Raw genomic sequence first — 23,424 nt, forward strand, 5'->3', positions numbered from 1 at the left:
GCTGTGTTTGGTCTAAGCTGGCATCTGCCGACTACTTAGCTCAATACCACTGAACTACAGATTCTCAATACATTATAAAGGGATCATGCTTCTAATGACAGTGAGATGCTAAAAGTGAGAACAGAATTACAGACTAGTTAGGCAAAAGGTAGAAAAAGTTTTTTTTTCTCCAACATTTTTGTTACAGAAGGTACAACACATTTGAGGACACTAGATAGGTGTTTCCTTTTCTAAATACCAGAGACATTCTCTGCTTATAATTTTATAGTCCTTAGGGCCCAACTTCATAGCTCTTACTGATGTCCAGAAGCCCCATTAAAGTCAATAGCAGTACACATAGAAATGTATGGCAGGAAGAGACCATCAGAGGGCATCTAAACCGCACCCCAGTGGTGAGGAAGGATTAAGTATACCTAACCCATTTCTGACAGGTATTTGTCCAAGGTATTCTTAAAAAAACCCAATTACAGGGATTCCAAAATTTCCCTTGAAGAGCCTGATCTATTACTGTTGTTACTAAGTTTATTATTTATATGAATATCTCTGCCAGAACTTCAGAATATAGCAGGTTCTTTATAATTCAATTATCTCCAGACAACATAAACTTAATGACAATGTTTAAAAGTTCCCAGTGGCAGGAATGTTAAAGGAAATAATATTAACAAAACAGAGGAGTGAAAAGAACCCTAGGTTTAAAACATAACATTTTCAATAGCAGACTGTTAGAAGAGTAATATTCTATCATGCCCGAGGAAGGCAGATTAGGGATGCTAATCTGTAATGAAGCGTGTAATTCATTAATCATGTAATCGACAAAATTTTTGTTGACTACACGATTAATCGATAAGGGTTAGCACTGCAAGCACTCAGTCCCGGCTTGTGCCAGGTCCGGGAGCTAACCCTGCTGTGGCTCTGCACGCAAAGTCATTTAAGAGCCTGTGGGCTGGCAGCCTGACTAAGTCCTGATCCACAGAGGGGGTGCCTTGAGGGACTCAGCATGAGCTGGGACTGAGCAAGGCTGCCAGCCAGCCCACTAAAAAATTTACTGGCAGAGCTGGGAGGGCATAGGAGGTTTGCTAATCATTTATTTATCGGTTAATCGTTTAACTGGCTACACTTATTACATTCCTAAAGCAGATTCTCATACTTCAGCTCTCAGCTAATGGCAGAGGGCCAAGAACATACCCTCCCCGGTTTTTAAGAACTAGCGCATAATTCTAAAAATCCAGCCACAATGTTTAATACTAAATACAAAGGCTTCCCACCCAGTGACTCTGGTTAATGCTGGAGTAGGTATGATTAAGGCTAAGATTATGTCAGGGAGATTACAGAGACTGCTGGGGCTTTTTGTGCCCCAGGGCTGGAACTGTCAGCATGCAGCCTGCAGCTCTCAGCTGCAGTTGGTGGCAGGCCCCCAGCAGCTCCCAGATCCTGACTACAGCAGGGGGACCCTGGAGTTCTCAGCCCCCACAGATGGCAAGGGGACCTCAACCTCCCAGCCATGGTGGACCTCAAGGGGATCCCATAGCTTCCCAGCCCCGCTTTGCACAACTGCCCAGCCGTGGCAGGTGGCAAGGGGACTCCAGAGCCTCCAGCAGCTGTGGCTGCTGGACTCTCCTCCCTCCCGTTTGTCAGATATTTTTAGTAATAGACATGGACAGGTCACAGGCTTCTGTGAATTTTTGTTTATTGCCCAAGATCTGTCTGTGATTTTTTTTTTAAATATCCATGACAAAATTTGAGCCTTGGGTATGAAATATTTGTGTCCAGCAGAGGGCAGACATCTGTACAATCTAGCATGTTAAAATAACTATTCAAATAAGATTTTTCTGGGAATGGAGGCTCTTCAATATGTTGTAGTTGTATATGTTCAATATAAGTATTGCTGAAGTATTGCATTTGCTTTTTATTCATAGCAATGCCAGTATCTGACATTTGTAGTAGGGAAATTATTACAGAACTGGAATTTAAACAAAGTGTACAAACATTTTCTGCTAATCTAGCAAGGCTATTGATCTGCATAAAAGGGAAATGTTTGCTCTGCAGGATTTCCATCAATGTGCAGATGACTGACACCCAACAAAAGATTGAAGTGGCCAACGAAGGAAGCCTACGTGATCATGGAGGTACAAGTTCCAAAGTAAAATCTGCTTTCTCGTCACCATTAGAAGCTGAAAGAGTTAAACATCTGACTGACAAATTTAAACATAACCCATGCCACCCAAATGCCAGAACTGACCCTATTCCAGAAGTAAAAGGGGTAAAGCTTGTTAATAAACAAAACGAACAGGCACCCAAACTAGGGAAGCCACAGATGCTGTTGAATAAAGTCTCGACTGATAAAAAGTCCCTTGAGAGATCAGAGCTAAATTGCAAGTCTATGTCCTCTCAAAGTACAACTGAAAAGGATACCAAAAAAGATGTTGGAACCACAGTGAAAAGCCAGGAAGAAACAGCAAGGGCAATGAAAGAATCTACAAAGGATGATAGATCTGAATTAGAATGTGCGAAATTAGAAAGCGCATATGCAGGACAAAAAGGAAACCATGCAAATCAATGTATGGGAAAGACTCCAGAAAACAGTACATCAGTAGAAGCCAGCAAAGCATTTGTCAAGCAGGATGAAGTAATTATTGGTAAGTAGCTCACAATTATACCTGAAGACTTTTACACCAAGAATTCTAGTCTACCTCTATATATAATGCGCTATAATAGATAAAATAATGCTCATTAGTGCTATCTTCATAGTTTGAGAGCTTTTATTCAGGAACCAACCATACACTTGACTACATCAGATAACAATTGTATTCAAATTCATGGGACTTTTTATTCTAATGTTCCTGTTCAGTGGCAGTCTCAGAATAAATGTTCTTTTGGATTCTACTTAAAGGCAGTCTGGGAATAATAATCTGTTTAAAATAAAATGAGATTAAATGTATGTATTTGAGAAAGGAGAGATACTTTTAAAGCTTGTTTCTTTGAATAAAAGTTTTTATTAGAACATTAGATAAGGGGTGTGCAAACCAGACAATAATAATAGCAGGCAAAGAGAGTGTAAAATATTGCAGCAAAGGTCTCATCTTGGCCCTCACTATACCCACTGGCCATAAGCCTCTTTCTGGGCAGCACATCTCCAGTTGCTGCAAGAACAGGAGTAGTCTTTGCCTTCAATGGATGGCGCATGCCCCCACAGACATGCTGATCAAGATTTGGGTTCTACTGTAGTGGCTGATGGGTGCAAAGATGCACAAATGGACAAATATGCAAATCTGCACAAATATGCACAAATGGAATTGAAGATGTAATATGCACTGTGCAGCTGTTTTACCATGAGCATGTATTCAATTAATCAGTGCTACCTATGGCCCAGACTCTCCCTAGATTTGCACAAAGAACGCCCAGTGATGTCAAAGGGTGTTCTACACATGAATTGAATTCAGGATTTGGCCTTTATTTGGGTCAGGCAAAATTGGAGGAGCAACTTTATTGGGACAGCTCCCCTGGAACTGATTACAACCAATGATAATGGCAGTAATTGTGGCTACTCAGAGAGGCATTCGCCTGATACTAAATGAGTACTGGTTGTGAGTTGATAGGTGCCTCACTCCTACTACTCTGGAGACAATGAGGCTATTCATACGCTCAAGTGCTTTTCTGGATGGGGGATCTAATAAAGAGGAGAGGTGAAAGACGGAAGCCTTATTAAATTCTGCTGTGAATGTTGGTAAAAGCAAATTGTTAACAATTGCCTGGCTGGACCTAAGTTATCCTGAGTGCTTGGGCTGCCCTCTAATACTTCCCCATCCACGCTGCTTCCCCATAGCTGTGCTGAACAACTCTATTACGGAGGAGAATCACATTTGTGTTTGCATCTGCTCCAGAAAGCAGTTTGTTACTGCGATGGTTGTGCCATTCTCAGTGGTCAGATTGGTTTTGGGGGACTCTCTGAGCGACAGTGATATCTGAGGTGGTGGGTTCATGATGAACGTTACTTTTGTTGAGATGTAGAATGAATGAGGTGTCAAAAGACATACTCCCACTTCCAAGGTGCTACTAGTCTGTTTATAGTTAGCTATCCTATTAGATTGCCCTTGGCTGACATCTTGATACAGCTGTATCCTAGGGAGTGAAAAAAATGGGGGTGGGGATGCTGAAAGAAATGTGCAGTGATTTGTGGAAAACCAAATCAATGAATGAACTGTCTCCTGTATAGATGACAGCCCTCCCCCTCCTGCTCCTTTCGAACATCGCATAGTGAGCATCAAACAAACAGATGTGACCACGTGCTACTCGGTGTGTCGGCATGAAGTGTTAGGAGGGTAAGCCTGTCACTCTTTAATGCTGTGCTGTGAATGGTGCAATTAGCAACAACTCTGCAGGAGCTGAAATACACAGAAAAAGAGAGATTGATGTTTATAGTTATCAATTGCCCACAGAATATCTACAAATACATAGTTGTCATTGGATGCTCTTGGCAACATCTGTAGTATGCAGGTCATAGGTGACCAGATAAACACATATATTCATAAAGTTTAAGGCCAGAACAGATTATGAGATCATCAACTCCAATCTGTATACCACAGGCCTTTACATTTCACCCATATGGAGTGCAGTAACTGTTGTTTGACTAAAGCATATCTTCCAGAGAGACATCCAGTCTTGATCTAAAGCTATCAAGAGATGGAGAAGCCGCTACTTCCCTTGGTAGTTTGTTTCAATGATTAATCACCCTCATAGTTCAAATGGTGTGCCTTTTTTCTAATTGGAATGTCCAGTTTTAGCTTCCAGACACTGCAATTTGTTATTCCATTTTCTGCTAGCCCAACCTGCCCTTTAATGCCCGATGTCTTCTTCTTGCGAAGGTAGCTATGTACTGTAATCAAATTACCCCTCAATCTTCTGTTTGCTAAGCTTCAACAGATCAAACTCCTAAGCCTTTATTCTCCAATTTTTTTCACGTTTTTTAAAAAACATGGACACCAGAACTGCATGCAGTATTTCAGTATTGGTCTCACCAGTGCTATAGACAGTAGTGAAATCACCTCCTTCCTCACAACTCCCATGTTTATACATCAAAGGATCACATTAGCTCTTTTTGACATTGAATCACATTGGGCACTCAAATCGAGTTGCTTGTTCACTAGAACCCCTAACTCCTTTTCAATCACTCCTTTCCAGTACACAGTCCCCTATTCAGTGTGTATGGCCTGCCTTTCTTGTTCCTGTATGTGTAACTTTGCATTTGGATGTATCAAAATGCATTTGCGTGACTGGACACCAGTGATCCAGACAGTGTGTCTGTGTGAGTGCTGTGCTCTCGTTGTTATGTACCACCCCACCAATCTTTGCCATCCAAACATTTTATGAGCAGTGATTTTTCTATTTGCTTCAAGATTATTGATGAAAATATTGAATAGTCTTGGCCTACTACTGAATTCCTCTAGAAATGCTTGGGAGCTAGCTAGGTCTCACTCCATTGAAAGTGTGAACTATTAGTATTGCAAGGAACTAATTTTTTAATCAGCATGTCATGCAGTGCTAAGTCATTTGCCTTATAAAAGTCTAACTGTATTACATCTAAACAGTTACTTTTATCCACCAAATTTAGAATCTCAAAGAATGAAATAAGCTTTGTTTGATAAAGCCTGTTTTCATAAAACCATGTTGACTGGCATTAATTACATTTTTTGTCCATTAATTTTTATTACTTGAATCATGTACCATCTTTTTATTGTTTTACCAAGGACTGATATCAGGTTAATTTGCATGTAATTACCTGAGTCATCCTGCTTGCTTTTTCTTGGATAATGGCACAGCTATTATCACCTTTCCAGCCTTCAGGAATTTCCCACTATTCCAAGATTTATTAAACATTAATGGCATGGGCTGGAGATCTCTTGTGTCAACTATTTTAGGACTTCTGTGCAAATTATCCAGATCTGCTGATTTAAAAATGTCTATTTTAATTGCTGTTGTCCAACATCCTCCTTAGTTACTGATGGACTGAAAGATACTTTATGATCATTATGTAAAAGAGAACATCATCTTGCTTCTTTCTAAATACAACAGAAATATTTATCAAATACTTCTATCTTTTCTGCATCATTATTAAGAATTTTACCCTCTGCATCTAGTATTGGGTCTATATTATTGCTAGGATTTTTTGTGTTAATAAAAAACTCCTTCAGCTGGTCCTTACTCCTGCCACCCATTGATTCTGGCATTTGTGGCTTCCTTATTAATTTTCTATATTTCATAACGTATCATTTATATTTAGAGCTATCTGTTTCTCCTCTTTTACACTTGTTTTACATTGCTTTTTTATTTATAACTGTGGCCCTTACTTCACCATGGAACCTGGACGAGCTTCTAGCCAAAGTTCTCCCCTTACTTGATTGTGGAATCATGGATTTTTGGCCATCCAGTAAAATAAACTCTTCCTAAAGAACTTCCAGTTTTCATTCCCATTTGTGTGTCTAAACTTTTCCTCCTGATCAGTTTCATTAATCTTTTTCTCAAATTTGGGAAAACTTCTCTTTTGAAGCACCAGACTATTCTTTGTCTTCCCTTAATGAATATAATCAGGTCGTGATCACTAGTCCCTAGTCTGCCATCAGCTTCAAATGCAGTGATTGATTCATCTTTATCCCGCATAATGACATCCAACTTAGAATTACCTCGTGGAGGGTGCAATATCTGTTATGTCAGAAAATAATCATCTATTAATTTTGGAAATTCTAATGATGACTTTTTACTTCTAGGCATAGGTGCAAGAAGTAGGAGTGCAGGGAAGGGGGTGTTACAGAAACCCCTGGCTTGAAGTGGTTTCCATTATATACAGGGTTTACAGTTTGGGTCAGTGGTTGTCAGCACCCTCACTATAAAAATTGTTCCAGAATATTCTGCCAAATTGATGTTCCCCATAACAACATGATGTTTCTTTCTACACATTATGGACAAGTACTTAAGCAGTAACTTATCCTCAGGCCTGCTGACGGGTGGGGAGGGGGAGAAAGAGGCAGTTGCTCCAGGGCCTGGTGATTCAAAGGGGCCTGGGGTTCCCAGCTGCTGTGGCAGCAGCCAGAACCTGGGCCCCTTTGAATTGCCGCTGGAGCACCATAGCGCTGCTCCACATAGTTCTGACGGCTGGGAAGGAGGATGCGCCATGGTCTGGGTGGTGCTGAATGCTGCCTCCCCCAGCTCTGCCCCATCCACACAAGGCCCTGTCTCTCCAGGGGGTGTGGTGTTCCCTACCCCACCTTGCCCTAAGGCCCACAGTGGCTTTCAGCCTTGGTGCTTATCCTGTTCTCTGGTTTGGCTTGGTGGTTTATAACAGACCTCCACCAGTAACTCTTCCTGGGTTTTGTTAATTAGCATATTGATCCATATGCATTCAAGATCCCGTGTTTCTGCTTTATCAATAACTTTGATAATGGTGTCTTCAGTCTAGAGAGCCAGCCGCCTGCCCTCTTTTGCCCACTCTGTCCTTCCTATAGAGCAGTGGTTCCCACCCTTTTTCATACTGCGGACTGGCAAACCCATTCACAAACTTTTGGTGGACCGATAAAATTTTATTTGCATATCTGCATATCATTATGTTAATTAATTTTAAGAGGTCGTGTGTTATTTTACATTGCATCTGTACACACACAATACATGTCGTAATAGATCAGAGTTTTCAGATATCTACAACACTAAAAAAAAATTCACAGAAAGAATTCCCCTCTGGCTGCTGCGTAGGGCAGCCCTTCTCCCAGGGGCGACTGGTGCCTGCACAGATGGGGAGAGGGGGGCAGGATGACCCACAGGGGCAGGAGGTATGTGAGGCACCCTATTTAGCAACTGAAATTTTGTCCAAGGCATGGGAGCTGGTGCCCCCAAGTGCTACAACCAGTCACTTCTGCCCTCTCCGCCTCCTGCCACATGCTGTGGGGCAGCTGCCATTGTATCTCCCCCTTCCCTTCTGTACAACTCCTGCCCTGTGTCTCTCCGTTCCCCAGACAGTATGCTCTTGCTCCCACAGCACCTCCCTATAATCCCCCCTTTCCTTCCCTGTAACCCCTCTCAGAGTTTCCCTCCATTGCACCCTTACTCCCATCTGCCTCATAAGTCTCCCCTAAATCCCCCCAACCTCCCATCAGTGCCTCCTGCATCCCCCTCCTGTCCCCCTTAAACATCCCTGTTCCTCCTCACCCCCCTTATCTGCCCCTGCCCCTCTTCATCCCCCTGCTGATCCCCCTCCAAGGCTGGCTCCCCTTGCCCCCCACATGCTGGGAGTTGGCAGCAGCTTCCCTGGGTCCCTGGCAGAGATCACAGCCACTTCCACTGGGAGCAGCCTGGGTCCAAACCCTCCCCCGGAGGTGCAAGGGGTCTCTCTTACCTTCTCCCCAAGTGCTGCCCACACTGGGGTAGGCGCTGGGCCAAACAGGGGCTTGCTGCCCTTGGAGAGGCTCCTAGCGAGCAGTGAGACTGGCCCTGCTGGAGATTCCCTCTCCTGGCTGCAGCCTGGGTTCTGGGAGCCCAGCAGCAGCCCCAACCGGGACTCGGGGTTCTGGCCCAGAGCCTGGCCCTAGCATCACCACGAACAGGTGGCTTCCTGCTGAGGGGTCGAGCCCAGCACTGGATCCCAGAACTCCTGCCTGTTGCTGCTGCTGGGTCCTAGCAAGCAACCCACTATGCTGCAGGCCTGCCCTTGGGGGGGCCCTCTTGCCCCTGGGTTTGGGCAGCATCCCCTGCATCAAGGCAGTGTCATGCAGAGAAGCCAACGCAGAGCTGGGCGCAGGCAGAAGAGACAATCTCCCTGGGGAGAGGAGAAGGGGGTTTTCTGAGCAGGCTGAGCCTTGTTCTAGAGTCCTGCTGAGCCAATCATGAAGGCATGGGTGTGGCTAGGCAGCATGCCAGAGTTTCATGGCCCAGCACCAGTCTGTGACCCGCCAGTTGGGAACCTCTGTTATTACCAGTGTTCCTTGTAAGCTGTGCCCTTGAATGGCTATTCAGGAGAGATTCAAATGCTGCCTAGCTGATTAGCAGAGTGCCCACAGCTAGTTTTTTTTCTACTGGTGATGCACATTTGCACATGCCTCACTACACATAAAAAATGTGTTCCACACATGGATGGAAAAGTTTAAAGTGAATATTGGTTATAACCTGTGATTTTTACCCTTGTCTCCCTGAGAATCAGTAATGGCAGTTATATGACATTTCTTCACATCACTGAGAATTTCCCATTGCTCTTGCTTGTAATCGAGTCTCCAGCAGTGGTATCTAAGCATCTGAAAATGTTCTTCTCTTCACGTTCTTTGTGCCAGTAGTTCAATTGTTCACAACTCACTGAGTTTAAATTTGTAATGTATTTGCTGCCATAGCACCTCTATTGTGGTTTTTAACATCTTTCTTGCTGCTCCAGCTGGTTTCCGTCCATGAGGACTATAATGCCTTCTCTCTGAGAAATGCAGGACATGCCATTCATAGAGCCCTTCTTTCCCTCTGGAAAGTGGCCCAATGTTTAATAAAAACAAAACTGTCAATGTCCCATCAGGCTTGCAAATAACAGTTTACCTCCTTTTTGGCTTCTCTTGCTTGTGGGACCAGATTTTCAAAGAAAATCTCTTGGTCTCTTCTCTCTTTTTCAGCTCTCTTTCATGCTCGCTGAAGTTTTCTATAATTTGTGTTGTTCTACCTACTCTGTATAGTCACCATTTCAGACTTGGCAGATAACTTCATAATCCTGTCCAGTCTTGCAGTTTGACCAATGGAGAAAACTTCCCAGGGATGTGTGAGAATCGCTGACTTCAAAATACAGGTTGAACCTCTCTCGTCTGGCAGCCTCAGGACCTGATGGGTGCTGAACCAGAGATTTTGCTGAACCATGAGAGGTCAATATTGTCTAGCAGCATTACTAACACTTCCACTGCTTACTGGGCTCTTAGCAGACATCTAGGGCTAAATTAGAGCTAAATAACAGTACAGAACACTGAGGGTATGTCTACACTGCAAAGTTTTTCTGGAAAAACTACACTTACGTCCACACTGCAATTGCATTCTTTTGACAGAAAGTTGAAAGAATGCAGGGGTTTTTCCAAAAGTGGTAAACCAGTTTCTACGAGGAAGAAGCCTTTTTTCGAAAGAGCTCTTTTGGAAAAAGGAATGTGTGGGTGGGGAAGAGGGTGTTTTTTTTTTTCAAAAGACGAGGCCATTATTGGTACAATGATTAGATTTGACATAGAGTTGCTGAATGCAGAACACCTTTATGTTGTTTCTAGAATTGTTTTTCTCTTCAGTCTTTAAACTTTTCTTCCCTTATTGGTTATTTGGGAGACTATGATTTCCAAATGGAGTTAAGTACAAATATGGCCTAATAGGCTTAGGCCTGATGGTGATGCAATTGCAGAAGAGATGGTTCTTAAAAATCATTTCTAGAGATCTCAGCATGTATGGGTGAGGCAGGAGACAATTTACATCATGCCCTGTACTTATTGGCTTTAACGTTATTTAAAAAGTTATGAGATCAGACCAGAAATATCTTTGTTAATATTCTCCACTAATGTATCACTGAAGGACACTAGCAGTGTACAGTTACAGAACCGACAAAGAATATCAGCAAGTTACCACGTCATTGTGTAATGTAGTAATACAAATGGGGCATAATATTTTAATGTAAGAATTGAACAACTGGCTGGAAAGATTAAACTAATCCTTTATAAGCTGGGAGCAAGAGGAGATTCATGCTACTGATCATCTGATTCTGTTCACTTTGTACCAGGCTATTTTTAATCAATGATAAGAATAGTTGCTTGAAAGTCTTCTACAACAAGTTACTCTAACCCATTTTACCATGTATTTCTCTGTACCAACAGGGGGCGCTTTGGTCAAGTTCACAAGTGCACAGAGTTGTCAACGGGTCTTAATCTGGCAGCCAAAATAATAAAAGCGAAAGGAGCAAAGGAAAGGGTAACTATCATTTTATGAATCTCTATGGGTAGACACTGTAAATCTGGCTAATTACAAACACCCACATTTCCCTTTCCTTGGTAAAGTATTTTCCCATTGAACATTGTATCAAATATAACAAAATCAAAAGTGTTCATGATCATGCTCCAATAGGAGCATTTGCTTTTTGCTATTTACAGCTTTATCTTCCTGTTTGTGATGTTTCAGGAGGAAGTGAAAAATGAAATAAACATAATGAATCAGTTAAACCATGTGAATCTGATCCAGCTTTATGATGCTTTTGAATGCAAGAACAACCTCACCTTGATCATGGAATAGTAAGTTACAATGATATGGGGAATTGTCAGTTCTTTTGAACTCAGTGGTTGCTCAAGCCAGTAGTAGAAATGGGATGGGGGGGGGAGGGGGATACTATGAGGCTGTGTCTACACTGGGCCACTTATTCTGGAAAAGCAGCCGCATTTCTGGAATAAGCTGCGAGCTGTCTACACTGGCCGCTTGCTTTTACGGAAAAGCAATGATGATCTAATGTAAAATCGTCATTGTTTTTCCGGAAAAACTATGCTGCTCCCGTTCGGGCAAAAGTCCTTTTCCAGGAAAACTGTTCCAGAAAAGGACCAGTGTAGACAGCACAGTAGTCTTTTCCACAAAAAAGCACCGATCGCGAAAATGACGATCGGGGCCTTTTTGCGGAAAAGCGCGTCTACATTGGTATGGACGCTTTTCCGGAAAAAGTGCTTTTCCGGAAAAGCATCCTGCCAATGTAGACGCGCTTTTCCGGAAATACTTATAACGGAAAAACTGTTCCGTTTTAAGCATTTCTGGAAAAGGGTGCCAGTGTAGACGTAGCCTGAGTGTTTTGTAACTTGAATGAAAGATTCTTTCATTTTCTAAAGAAAAAAATGTGCATTTAGAAACAAACTCTCTTTAAGAGTTAATGAAATAGTTGCCAATATTAAACCAGTGGTAAGATTACTAGCTGTATCCCAGAGAGCACAAGGATTTCATACTGGTCTGTTTTTAAGAGAAAAGTGTCAGTATGTTTTACTTTTCGTTAGTGGAGGTCTGGCCCATACATACAACACAGCTGCATTTTCTGTATGAAATGTATCTAGCACATTATACAAAGATACAAGAGTTAAACAGAAAATAGCTGAGAGAGAAGGAACCCGAGAGAAGCAAAAGAGAGAAAACTGTGTGGGTTTTGGAGAAGTTAGAAATGAAAAGGACTAATTTTGACAGAAAGGTTCATTAATGCTGCTCCAAAAGTCAGGAGCTGCCTCTGCACCACTAGCAGTGAGCACCACTAGTAATTTGGAGACACCACAGGCTGAATGAACAAGAGGTAGTGTGGAAAACAGTAGCAGGACAGAGATCTTCTTCTTCTTTGCCCTTAGCTCCTATAGGAGCATAGGCCATCAATAATTTCTTTCCAAGTCTCTCTGTCTTGAGCCACCTTTTCTAATTCTCTCCAGCTTTTGCCCGTTTTCCGCACATTCACATCCAGGTCTCTTCTCCAACTGTTCTTCCTTTTGGGTTTGGCTGCCCTGCATCGTAATCCCTCTTCAAGGGCCTTTTTTTAGTCAAGGAAGGCTGGCTTGCTATTCATTGAAATTGTTGATGTTTTTGTAGAATATGTTTGTTCTTACAGGATGGGGTTGCTAGCCCCATGCCCAACCCTCTTTAGTCATCTCTTACAACATGCTTGGAAGGGTACAGAGGTCCTATTCTTACTTCCCCATAGGGCCCCGGGAACCTCATGGGGTCAGAACAGAAGTAAAGGGCTATATTTCTAAAGATGCAGATAGGGACCTAGAGGGATTTTCCAGTGTGCCTTGATATCTAATGCCCAATCTAATGAGGAATATGTGTATTTTATTCACATTTTTTTGTCAATATGTTAGTGTTGATGGTGGTGAATTATTTGACCGAATCACAGATGAAAATTACCATCTAACTGAGATGGATGCAATCCTTTTCACCAAACAAATATGTGAAGGAGTCCACTACATACATCAGCAGTATATTCTCCATTTAGATCTGAAGGTAAGTAATTACAGATCTTTCTTTAAAGTTTAATCTTTTCTCTGTCCCTCTACATTTGTATTACTGTATTACTTTTGCTTCTTCTCATGTTCATCCTTATCTATGTCTCCTGCTGACTTCCTGGAGCTGAGCCATTGTAAAATAACATGCATTGGGGTCAATTCTCCACTATTTCTTTGTGCATAGGGACTGTCATTCTCTACATGTTTATAAAGTGTCGAGCACAATGGTAGCCATATGTGGTTGGTGCACAGTTGTTACTGTACTTGTAGCTGGTTGGAAAGTATTGTGGGTGTTTTGGTTTGTAGAAAAATATGTGTTTTGTTGTTGAAAAACCCCAAACTTGAAAATCTTTTACATCGTTTTTGATATTTCAGTGAAAAGCTGATTTTTTTTTTTTTTTGCAAAAAGGAGCCACTTCCATTGACAATTTTGTTTAATTGAAAATCCAATTTTCTTTACAAAAACTGCTTCAGTAGAAAATTTGCCAAATGCCTCAACCACATGTTAAATAACTGTAATATTTATAATAATTATAATAATTAGATTGAGAACCTGGTCTTGTGAGGTACTCAGTCATACATAGCTAGGTGATTTCTCAGAAACTCTTCCTTAATGCTTTGAAAAATGAAACTGAAATGTCTCAAAAAAGAACATAAAAAGTTAATTTTGATGGAAAAGCAATTTAGCTGTAATAGGCTCATTCCTTGTTTGCATTCTGGTCTCTCAAATACTGCACTTCTTGGATAAACCTAGTATTACAAGTGTCTGCCACTTGGCTTGCTAAACCATTCCATGCAAAGATGTCCATTCATTCCTCCCTTAAAAAGGACCCCTTTAAATTATGTTATGTGATACCTCTGCTACGGCTAAATGTGGGAAGAATAGTTACTTCCCATGGCAGCAGTAAGGAATGAAATCCCTGCAGGAGAGAGCCAAGCCCACACATTTTACTGAGTCAGTTAGGAGAATAATAGGGTCTCCCAAATCACCCTTACATAGTAATAACAAACTGAGGGGAAAAATGATCTCAATAGACCTCTGAATATTTTCCCCTGCTTCTTTTGCCACATCATTGATTTTCTCCTCTTAAAATGGGTGAAAATAAAAGGACTATTTCAACAAGTGATCTATGTGTAGCATTCCCAACTAGATTTGTAGAATTGTTTTTCCAACACAAGTGCTCCAAACACCCTTTTGTCCCCAGTTAGCATAGCCAGACCATGGACTATGCTGACCTTCACAACAATTGGTCTCAAATATATATTTGCAACCCTATAATGGAATTCTGCACATGGTACTAGGATAGAACAGAATGTTAGGAAATGAATGGGAAAAGTATAGCCACCATTGTAGTTAATCACATGAAGGTGAGATTGATGTACTGTATGTGATTGATACGTCCACTGCTGTGAACCATCAAAGATGTAATCTAGCATTGTTTTAAAAATCTTTCCCTAAAACTGTTTATATCTTTGCACTTCAGGTAATACTTTTGGCTAATTTTCTTAGTGTGTTTCATGTGCAATTTTACTGTCATTTATTTAACTAAAAATATACTCTTTTCTTTTTCTAGCCTGAAAACATATTATGTATAAATCACACTGGAAACCAGATTAAAATTATTGACTTTGGTTTAGCGAGGAGGTAAGACGGTTCAGTTATGAGCCACTCAGAATACATTGACTATTTTTCTTTCATTCTTGTGATATATTTGTTCACACATTTCAGTGACTCTAAAGTGATTTTGAAATATGAATGAGCAAAGCAAATACACTCCTTCAGGCATGAATTTGCATCTTAGCATGCTAACAGTCATGTTGTCTTTTCTGAAGATATTTTGCCAGCTAATGTTGTACTAGTTTTCTAATTTACTCACAGTAATACCTCAAATAGAGGTTTTACTCTAGCGACTCTATGAAGTCCATTAGGGAGACATCACCTTTGCTATTGATTTTATATTGAAAGTACTCAGATTCTACAGAGATGGGCCTCAGTGTAAAACCCCTGAGACAGATGGTTGTCCGCAAAATAAAATGCCTGACAAAACTATCCCATTTGGAAGAGGAATACAATGGATCAGCTCTCTCCCCATAGCCTCATCTGACATAGTATCTGCTTCTCACGGATGGGGGTAAGGGTGTGTGTGTTTAGGAAATGAGCCGTGAGTTTACAATCTGAAATGGACACAATATGGAGAATGCCGTTTTGGCCTTTATTTACCAAGGTACAGGGATGCTGAAACAATGTTTATTGTGGAGGTGCTGTGAAACATGGGATCAAACTATAAATCCTATATGTGATGGCAACCTCTCCCCCACCCACCCCACACCCACCCCACACACACAGCCTCAGTTCCAGCACCTTTACCAAGATATCACAAAGCAGGGCAGTAATTATTGTGTGATTGTGTAACCCACATACACCTAGTGTGGTTATTGAGTACTGCAAGTGGCACCTTAGACCACAGCAACAGTTAAGATCAAGAGACCTCTACAGCATGGGCTAGAAGAGAGCTGGCTTTTAGCTCAGAGGGTAGAGGCTCCTAGAGTCAGCTCCCCAGATCCCAGATTCAAATCCACCTTGGTGGTGCTTACAATTGCACCTGGAATATTGTATTCATATTTCCGGAAAGATGTTGTTTAATTGGTGGAAACTGAGAGCGGAGCAATAAAAAGGATCAGGGAACTAAACTTAAGAAGAAAGGTGAAAAAGATTAATATGGACAACTTGGCTAAAGGATAGCTAAGGTGATCCACAACCACTTATGCATATTTAGAGTGTAAACAGCAAGGAAGGAATTAGCTGGTCTAGGAAACAGCAATGGAATCTGGAGTAATGGAATGCAATTAATGGGAGGAGAAGGCATGTTCAGCCTGACCCAAACAGTAAGGAATACTGAGTTGTAGGAAGGCCACAGATTACTAGCAAATGCTTTAGAACACTCCTGCAAGAACAGGGAGAGGAACCAACAGGAGAATTGACTAATGTTTTCTTTGTCGAACTCCCATGAATGTGAGTCGAGCAAGAGATGCACCAATGCTCACATTCTATTGCTCTGGTTTAACATGGTTCAGTATTTAAAGGCTGTGCAACATATAGACAGCATCATATGTGAGCCGGGGTCCAGTTTTTACATTGGCCATTTACATCGGCCAGATAGTATGGGATCTAGCAACTCTCATGTGGACGTGAACAGAGGGAGTCCTCGTTGTTCCCATGTGTGCACAGGTGTTTTACTTAACACTAGGCATGTGGGGGAAGTATTCTGATTGTCATGTCACATACTTTCCCCAGGACTAGGAGGGGACAGCAGAGCTGTTACTTATAATTTGTAAAGGGCCAGTGATATCCTGGGTATGAGTATGGGTCCCATACCATAGCGAAGGTCTCTGCAAAATAGCCATGTAATCTGGGAAAAAGTCTTTCTATCCAGTTAATATGAAACAACATCTAAAAGGAGCAGAGCCCTTTTGAGATTCTGGCATTACAATGTAAAGTGACCACAAGTTTGTAATAACAGAATAATAGTTGAATCCTAAGGAAATATTAACTTGTTCCTATAGAGAGTGGTGATTTGATTAGGTAAAAACAGGTCATGGCTTACATCAATTCTGTGCTGACCCAGTTCTCTTGCAGAACTGCTTATATTCTGACTACTCCAACTTAAATGAAAACTCAGACCCATCTTTCTTTGAAGGTCCTCAGGGGCTTGACAGACCTTGTTGTTAACATTGTAGCTATATTTTGCCCTTACTTGCACTAAATTGGAGGAAAGCCAGTAGGAAAAATCTTGGCTCCATTGCAATTAATGGCAAAATTTCCATCAACTTCAGTGGAACCAGGATTTCACTGAACAGTTATGAAATAAATTTTTGACCTTTTACGTTTCACCTTATGAAATATTATCAGCATTAGCCTTGCTTTGATCAGAGGACATGTAGCTGTGGTGCCAATGGAAATTTTATGAAAAATTACATCTCAATCCATGTGCTATTCTTTCATTTTTCAAGGATTTTGATTTCTTTTCAGACCCCTACAGAGTTTTCTGTAACTGATTTAGTGATATAAACAATGTTTTCATCCTAGTGGATTATGTCAAGAATTCATCTTTTTCCTCTTCATTATAACTTCATTATAACTATTGTTACATATTTGCAATGACCAGAAACAAGGATACTGAGTTGTATATGCAGAAAAAATAAGAATATGGTGGGGGAAGCATAAGCAACTATCAAGTCTGATCCTCTGAGCTCATGGAAAAGGTGAAAAGGATATTTGAGTGAAAACAGGAGGTACTGAGGTGTGAGCATGATGAGTTAGTCCCTCCAGAGAAGAAAAGCAACATCTTATGGTAGTATAATAATAATATTTAGCCAAAATTTATTTTCTAAGCATTGTTGGGTCCTCATACAAACTAATGTATTTCAGCTCATGGAGCTTTTTATTTAAAGGACTCTATAAAAATAATAATAAATATACACAGATAAAACTAGAGCTTTAGGGAAAGAGGTTCCTAATAGAAAAGTTTTATTAAAGGTAGTAGCCCTGCAAGAAATAGTGTTTTAAAAACAACCACTATTTATAGCCTGATCTTACTCATTACATTGACAAAATTCCCATTAATTTTAATTGGAGTTATTCCTGAGAGATGCCTGCAAGATTGTGCCCTTCCTTATATTAAATAGCACATTATTAACATCTTTCAGTTACAGTAAAACCATCCTGCTGGTTACTAAAATCAAATAATGATCCATTCTCAGGATTACATCTAGGTATTTATACTGTGCTCTTAACTCTGTGACCCGAACATTTTTACACAATGAATTATGGTTTGGGATCCTGCTGAGCAAATTATCTACAAACTTGCTTTAAAATTGAAGTTGATTCAGTGCATCTGTTGGACAACATCTACTCGGGAGTCTCCTCTGGAGCCCAACAAGAGTTTAAAGCTGCCCTCTCTTTGTGGAAAGCTTGTTGCCACAGGGGGGCATGTAGGTTACACTCCCATGTACTTGAAACATGTATTAAGCTGTGTATATGCCAATTTGGGATTGGGGTTGGAATTTCTTTCTCTCACCAACAGAAATTGGTCATGTGCAAGATAATACCCCACTCACCTTGTCTCTCTAGTTTGATGATTTGTTTAGAACTTGTGCCAGACATTTGAGTGAGAAAAGTGATGGAAATTGGTTAGATGTGCCCTGAATGTTAGCTATTCCAATTGGATTTTTTTCTACTATAATGCAGAAAACCAAAAAAGAAATTGTACTATAATGCAGGCCCCCAGCCTGTTGTTTCATCCACCCCTATTCCTGTGAGTTGGATTGATTTTATGAGCTAAATCACCAAAAAGGGGCATACAGCAGCTTGCAGAAAAAAATGGCAGGTGATCCTATCTCAGAGGGGTAGACATGTTAGTCTGTATCTGTGAAAACAAGGAGGAATCCTGTGGCACTTTAAAGACATAGGGTATGTCTACACTACCCCGCTAGTTCGAACTAGCGGGGTAATGTAGGCATAACGCACTTGCAAATGAAGCCCGGGATTTGAATTTCCCGGGCTTCATTTGCATAAGCGGGGCGGCGCCATTTTTAAAACCCCGCTCGTTCAAACCCCGTGCAGCGCGGCTACGTGGGGCACGAACTAGGTAGTTCGAACTAGGCTTCCTAGTTCGAACTACCGTTACTCCTCGTGAAATGAGGTGTACCGGTAGTTCGGAATAGGTGGAATGAGGTGTACCGGTAGTTCGGAATAGGAATCCTAGTCCGAACTACCTAGTTCGAGCCCCGTGTAGCCGCGCTGCACGGGGTTCGAACCAGCGGGGTTTTAAAAATGGCGGCTCCCCGCTTATGCAAATGAAGCCCGGGAAATTCAAATCCCGGGCTTCATTTGCAAGTGCGGTATGCCTACATTACCCCGCTAGTTCGAACTAGGGGGGTAGTGTAGACATACCCGTAGGGATCAGTGTTCCCTCTACGCCGCTGGACAGCACAGATTCACAGGCAGGGGCAGATGACGATTTTGCGGGGCCAAGGGCAGCACAATTTCGTGGGGCCCCCTCTTTGACACGGTGCATGCACTGGGCCTGGGGTGGCCACCCCACTCGCCCTGCCCTATATCCACCTCTGTTCACAGGTGATTAATCAGCCCCACCCAGTCAGAGGCTCAGGGCTCTGTTCATGGAGCTGACTGACTGGGGCTGATTAATCACCTGTGAAGCTGTGCTGCCACACAGCTTAGAGGGAACACTGGTAGGGATAGATCTACCTCTATCCACACACACACTAGGGGGCTGCTCCCTCTGCTTGCTACACTGGACAACCCCTCTCCCCCCAGTCACTGAGGAGGGCCAGGCTGTGGCTGTGCCACTCTGGGCCCCTTCTCTCTTCCCCTCCTGCTAGCCCAGGCCCCTTCTCCCTCCCCTGGCCACCCCAGCCTAGGCCCCTTCTCCTCTCCTCTCTGGCCCCACCAGCTTGGGCCCTTTTTCCTTCCCCTCTTCCCCCTCCTCCCCGCCCAGCTGTGACCTAACCCTAATCTCCCCCCTCTCCCAGCTGTGGCATGTCAGGCCTGGCTCTGCCCCGGCTTCCGGGAGGAGTGTCCTGAGGCCTCGCAAGCCCCCTGCTGTCCCGCTGCCCGCTGGGTGAGCAGAGAGCCACTTTGAGGCCTTGCAGACTCCATGCGGCAGCTGCGCACTGAGGAAAGGGGAGGGGGAAGAGAGAGGGGAGGCAGGCGGCATACAGAGTGACGTGATGATGTCACTCTGTTGTTCTGCAGGAAAAGTATTATATATATACTTCTTTATGTGCTAGTGTATCTATAACTGTGTATCCAAGAAGGTAAACTGCTCTCCTACTGTTTTTTCTGTTAGCGTTCTTGATGTCTAATATGTAATCATGCAACTGTTAGTGGCACCTATTTTTATTTTTATTTATTTCATTTTTATTTTTATTATCATGAGTCTTTCACAGGCTTTTTCTAGGCACTTACCTAATTTAGTAAAATTAAATGATGGATAATGAGCAGTTTTTAACTGTGGCTTTCTGATTTGAAGCAGAATGCCTAAGTTAGAATATGCATCATAAGCGTGATTCACTAAATTCAAAAAGTCAAAACAAATAATTTAGTTTCTTTGATTCTGTTCAGATTTAAATGGTTGCTTCATTTAAGCATTTGGTCAAACTGAATGGAAGTGCTGTGAATGATACACATATATATGTATAAATCTCTCTGTGGGGATGCAAGGGCTGACATTCTGCATCTTTAAAGTTTTAGCTATAGAATGTACCTGTCCAGTTTTGCTGTAGTATGGACAATGTGACTGTTCTTTTTGCTGGTGTGCAGTGCATGTTCTTAGTCGCTGCAGTGCTGATGCCCCTTCTTGTTTCTGATGAAGGTACAAACCTCGTGAGAAGCTGAAAGTTAATTTTGGCACTCCTGAATTCTTGGCTCCCGAAGTGGTGAACTATGACTTTGTTTCGTTCCCAACTGACATGTGGAGTGTAGGCGTCATCACGTACATGCTGTGAGTAAGCCTCTGTGTGGGTCATGGCTCTGTAAGAAAGGCCAGTGGAAGGTATTTGCAGAGCTGGAATGCAGCCGACTCAGAGATTTCCATCTAGGGAGTGTGTCTTCCTTATTGCACTCACTTCATTTCCCAAAAGAGAGAGCCAATGAAAGGAGATATTACTGCCACACAACTTTAAATACCCCCAAAACAATGAATCTTTTCATCTAAATACTTAACCTCCTGTTTTCTTTTACCTTCTCGCTGTCCAGTTAGTTAATAAAAACAAAACAAATAAAATTACATTTACTCAGACATGGTGTAATGACCTGAAACTTAACAGAACTTCTGCTCTCAGTGAGTTATTGAGATCCCTGATTTGTATTGAAATCAGGCTCTTGGGAACCTGATTGACCAGGACTGTTGCCCTCAAAGCAGGGGAGTTATTCCTGCTTTGTGTAGACTTACTCTTTGGGCCTGAAAAATTCACTTCACAGCCATATCCGGTATGAAAATTTCTTACCTGGAATTTAGGTAGTGGGCCACGGATGGCTCATCTTTACAAGCTGTCCACCTGCACAACATCACAACATTTTTTGTAGTTGTCTTCCATGATCTAGGTCATTTTGTATTTAAGTTTACGTAGAAGCCAGAAAAAAATTGTACGTGAATCCAGTCATAAATTATAGAAGAAACAGATCTGGGCTTAGAGACTAATTGAAGAAAATATTGTATTGTTCAAATAGTATTTTAATCCTGAATAAATCTGGATTTAGGCCTCAATTCAGCAAAGCCCTTGTGTGCATGCTTAGCTTTAGGCAGGTAAGCACGCAGTTCTGTTCCTGTCTGATAAAACAGTTGAGCATGAAGCAGTTGAGCATCCTACTGAATTCAATTCCTTGGGCATCCATTAACTCTGACCCTAGTCTTAGCTGAGTGAGTTGCAAGTGGGTGATGTGAAGCATTCCTTCCCCATTGCTGAGTTTTATTGCTCTTCCATGCTCCCAACCCTACTGGCCCAAGTAGTTACGGAATAAGCCAGGTACCCAAGCCCTACCACAGCAGATGTTGCACTGGCTTTTGCAGTGCTGCCCTTACCCATACACAGAATATGCAGTTGTGTTGGGCACCTGAAAATATGGGGTACCACTAGGTCTTAATGACCACCTATCTGCCTCTTCCTATCCCTGTACTGTGGCTCTGCTTCCTTGGGAAAGGATCTAGTTGACTTAAAAGTGAAAAAGGTTGCCGGACCTATTAGCTCAACAATGAACCCATGAAAGAGCTGTTCAAGTGGCAATGAAGCCATGTAACAGGCATTTGCCAACCCCAGGTATATACTGTCAGTTTCTGAATTTACTGTTTGTCAATAGGACCTTTGTTTAAAACATGCTTTAAAAATATTTCATTAGTGTGTGCTGAAGATTATAAAATTGCAGCTCTAAAAAACTGTCCCTCCCCCCAGCTTTCATTGGGCCTTGGGAAACCAGTATAATAGTATTGTTCAGGGCCCTCAAAATCCTAAGAATGGCATGGGCCTTTGAGACAGTATCTAGCTGGAATCCACTTTTCTGTGTGACTGCTGTGATTCTATATAGGGTTGCCAGGTGTCCAGTTTTGAACCGGACAGTCCGGTATTTGAGCTTTCTGAAACAGATTGAGAAAATACCAGACATGTAAATGTCCGGTATTTTCTAATTAAGTAATTTTTATTATTATCATGAGTATCAGTAAGTAATTGCATACTACGTGGCTGGTAGACACGCTCACACTGCATGAGTGTGTCTAACAGCTAGGCAGTATGCAACTACACAGTAGAGAGGAGAGGGGCGGGGCTGGGGTGGGATGGAATCCCCAGGGCCAGACTCGCCCATGCACCCTGCCGGGACCACATGCAGGACAGGACAGTTCCCCCCCCCGCTCCCCTCCCAGTCAGCCCCATTCCCCCTGACCACCTCCCCCCCCCCCCCCCCCCCCCGGCCAGCCCCATTCCCTTCGGCCGGTTCCTCCCGACCAGCCCTGCTTCCCGCCGGCTGGTTCTCCCCCACTTCCCCCGATCTCCCCCAGCCAGCCCCGCTCCCCTCCTGACCGGTTTTTCCTCCCCCTCCCCCCCGATCTGAGATCAAGTGTGTCTGGTATTTTTTTGAAACAATCTGGTAACCCTAATTCTGAAGCAGTGGGGAGCACAGTGAGGATACATAGGAAAAATACATTTCCTATTATTAGCTGCCCACCTCTCTCTTTCTCTCTCTCTTAAAGGCTCAGTGGCTTATCGCCATTCCTAGGAGAAACAGATGCAGAGACAATGAATTACATAGTGAACTGCAGCTGGGATTTTGATGCAGAAGCATTTGAACAACTCTCAGAAGAGGCAAAAGACTTCATTTCCAAACTGCTTGTGAAGGAGAAGAGGTATTTTTTTCATGTTTGCCACTGCAGTCCTACCACTTAGAATAAATCCTTCCTGGCTAAATGTATGTATGGTAGCCCATGACGGAAGTTAGTACTATGACTTTTCTTCTGCCATGTTGTGTGTACCAGGCAGTTCAGCAGTGACACAAACCTCATTTTAAAAATAAAAATGTCAGTGTATTTTAAACACGATAAAATATCTCCAAGTGACTGGGTCTGTTGCAGGGAAAGTGAAGTGCAGGAAATGTGGAATCATTTATATTATTTTAAGAAGAACCTTTCACATATGTCCAGGAGCTAGTTCTGTCTTCACTTTGGCTTTTTTATAAGCATTAATGCAAACTGCAAACGTATCTCTGAAAATACAAAGAGTGATAAGTAGCAGTTGCAGTTTAGAATGCTACATAATTCCCAATCCAAATGCCATGGCTACGTCTACATTGGCATGATCTTGCGCAAATATTCTTTAACGCAAGAGTTCTTGCGTTAAGTATTTGCGTAAGAGAGCA

The 23,424-nt window shown here is 42.2% G+C and overlaps 1 protein-coding gene across 2 annotated transcripts in view; it reads left to right on the plus strand.

Annotated features, from left to right (window-relative positions):
* Positions 1-23,424, plus strand: part of MYLK3 (myosin light chain kinase 3) — a 73,416-nt gene that overhangs the window by 41,914 nt on the left and 8,078 nt on the right. For both annotated transcript variants that reach the window (XM_006121194.5, XM_006121192.5), the window contains exons 4-11: positions 2,047-2,636; positions 4,214-4,319; positions 10,857-10,950; positions 11,158-11,267; positions 12,855-12,996; positions 14,573-14,643; positions 20,393-20,521; positions 22,763-22,915. In XM_006121194.5, the coding sequence (XP_006121256.2) occupies positions 2,047-2,636; positions 4,214-4,319; positions 10,857-10,950; positions 11,158-11,267; positions 12,855-12,996; positions 14,573-14,643; positions 20,393-20,521; positions 22,763-22,915 (1,395 nt within the window). The remainder of the gene's footprint in view (positions 1-2,046; positions 2,637-4,213; positions 4,320-10,856; positions 10,951-11,157; positions 11,268-12,854; positions 12,997-14,572; positions 14,644-20,392; positions 20,522-22,762; positions 22,916-23,424) is intronic.

Source organism: Pelodiscus sinensis, chromosome 12, assembly GCF_052426305.1.
Source record: "Pelodiscus sinensis isolate ZL-2025 chromosome 12, ASM5242630v1, whole genome shotgun sequence".
In the NCBI taxonomy this organism is placed as follows: Eukaryota; Metazoa; Chordata; order Testudines; family Trionychidae; genus Pelodiscus; species Pelodiscus sinensis.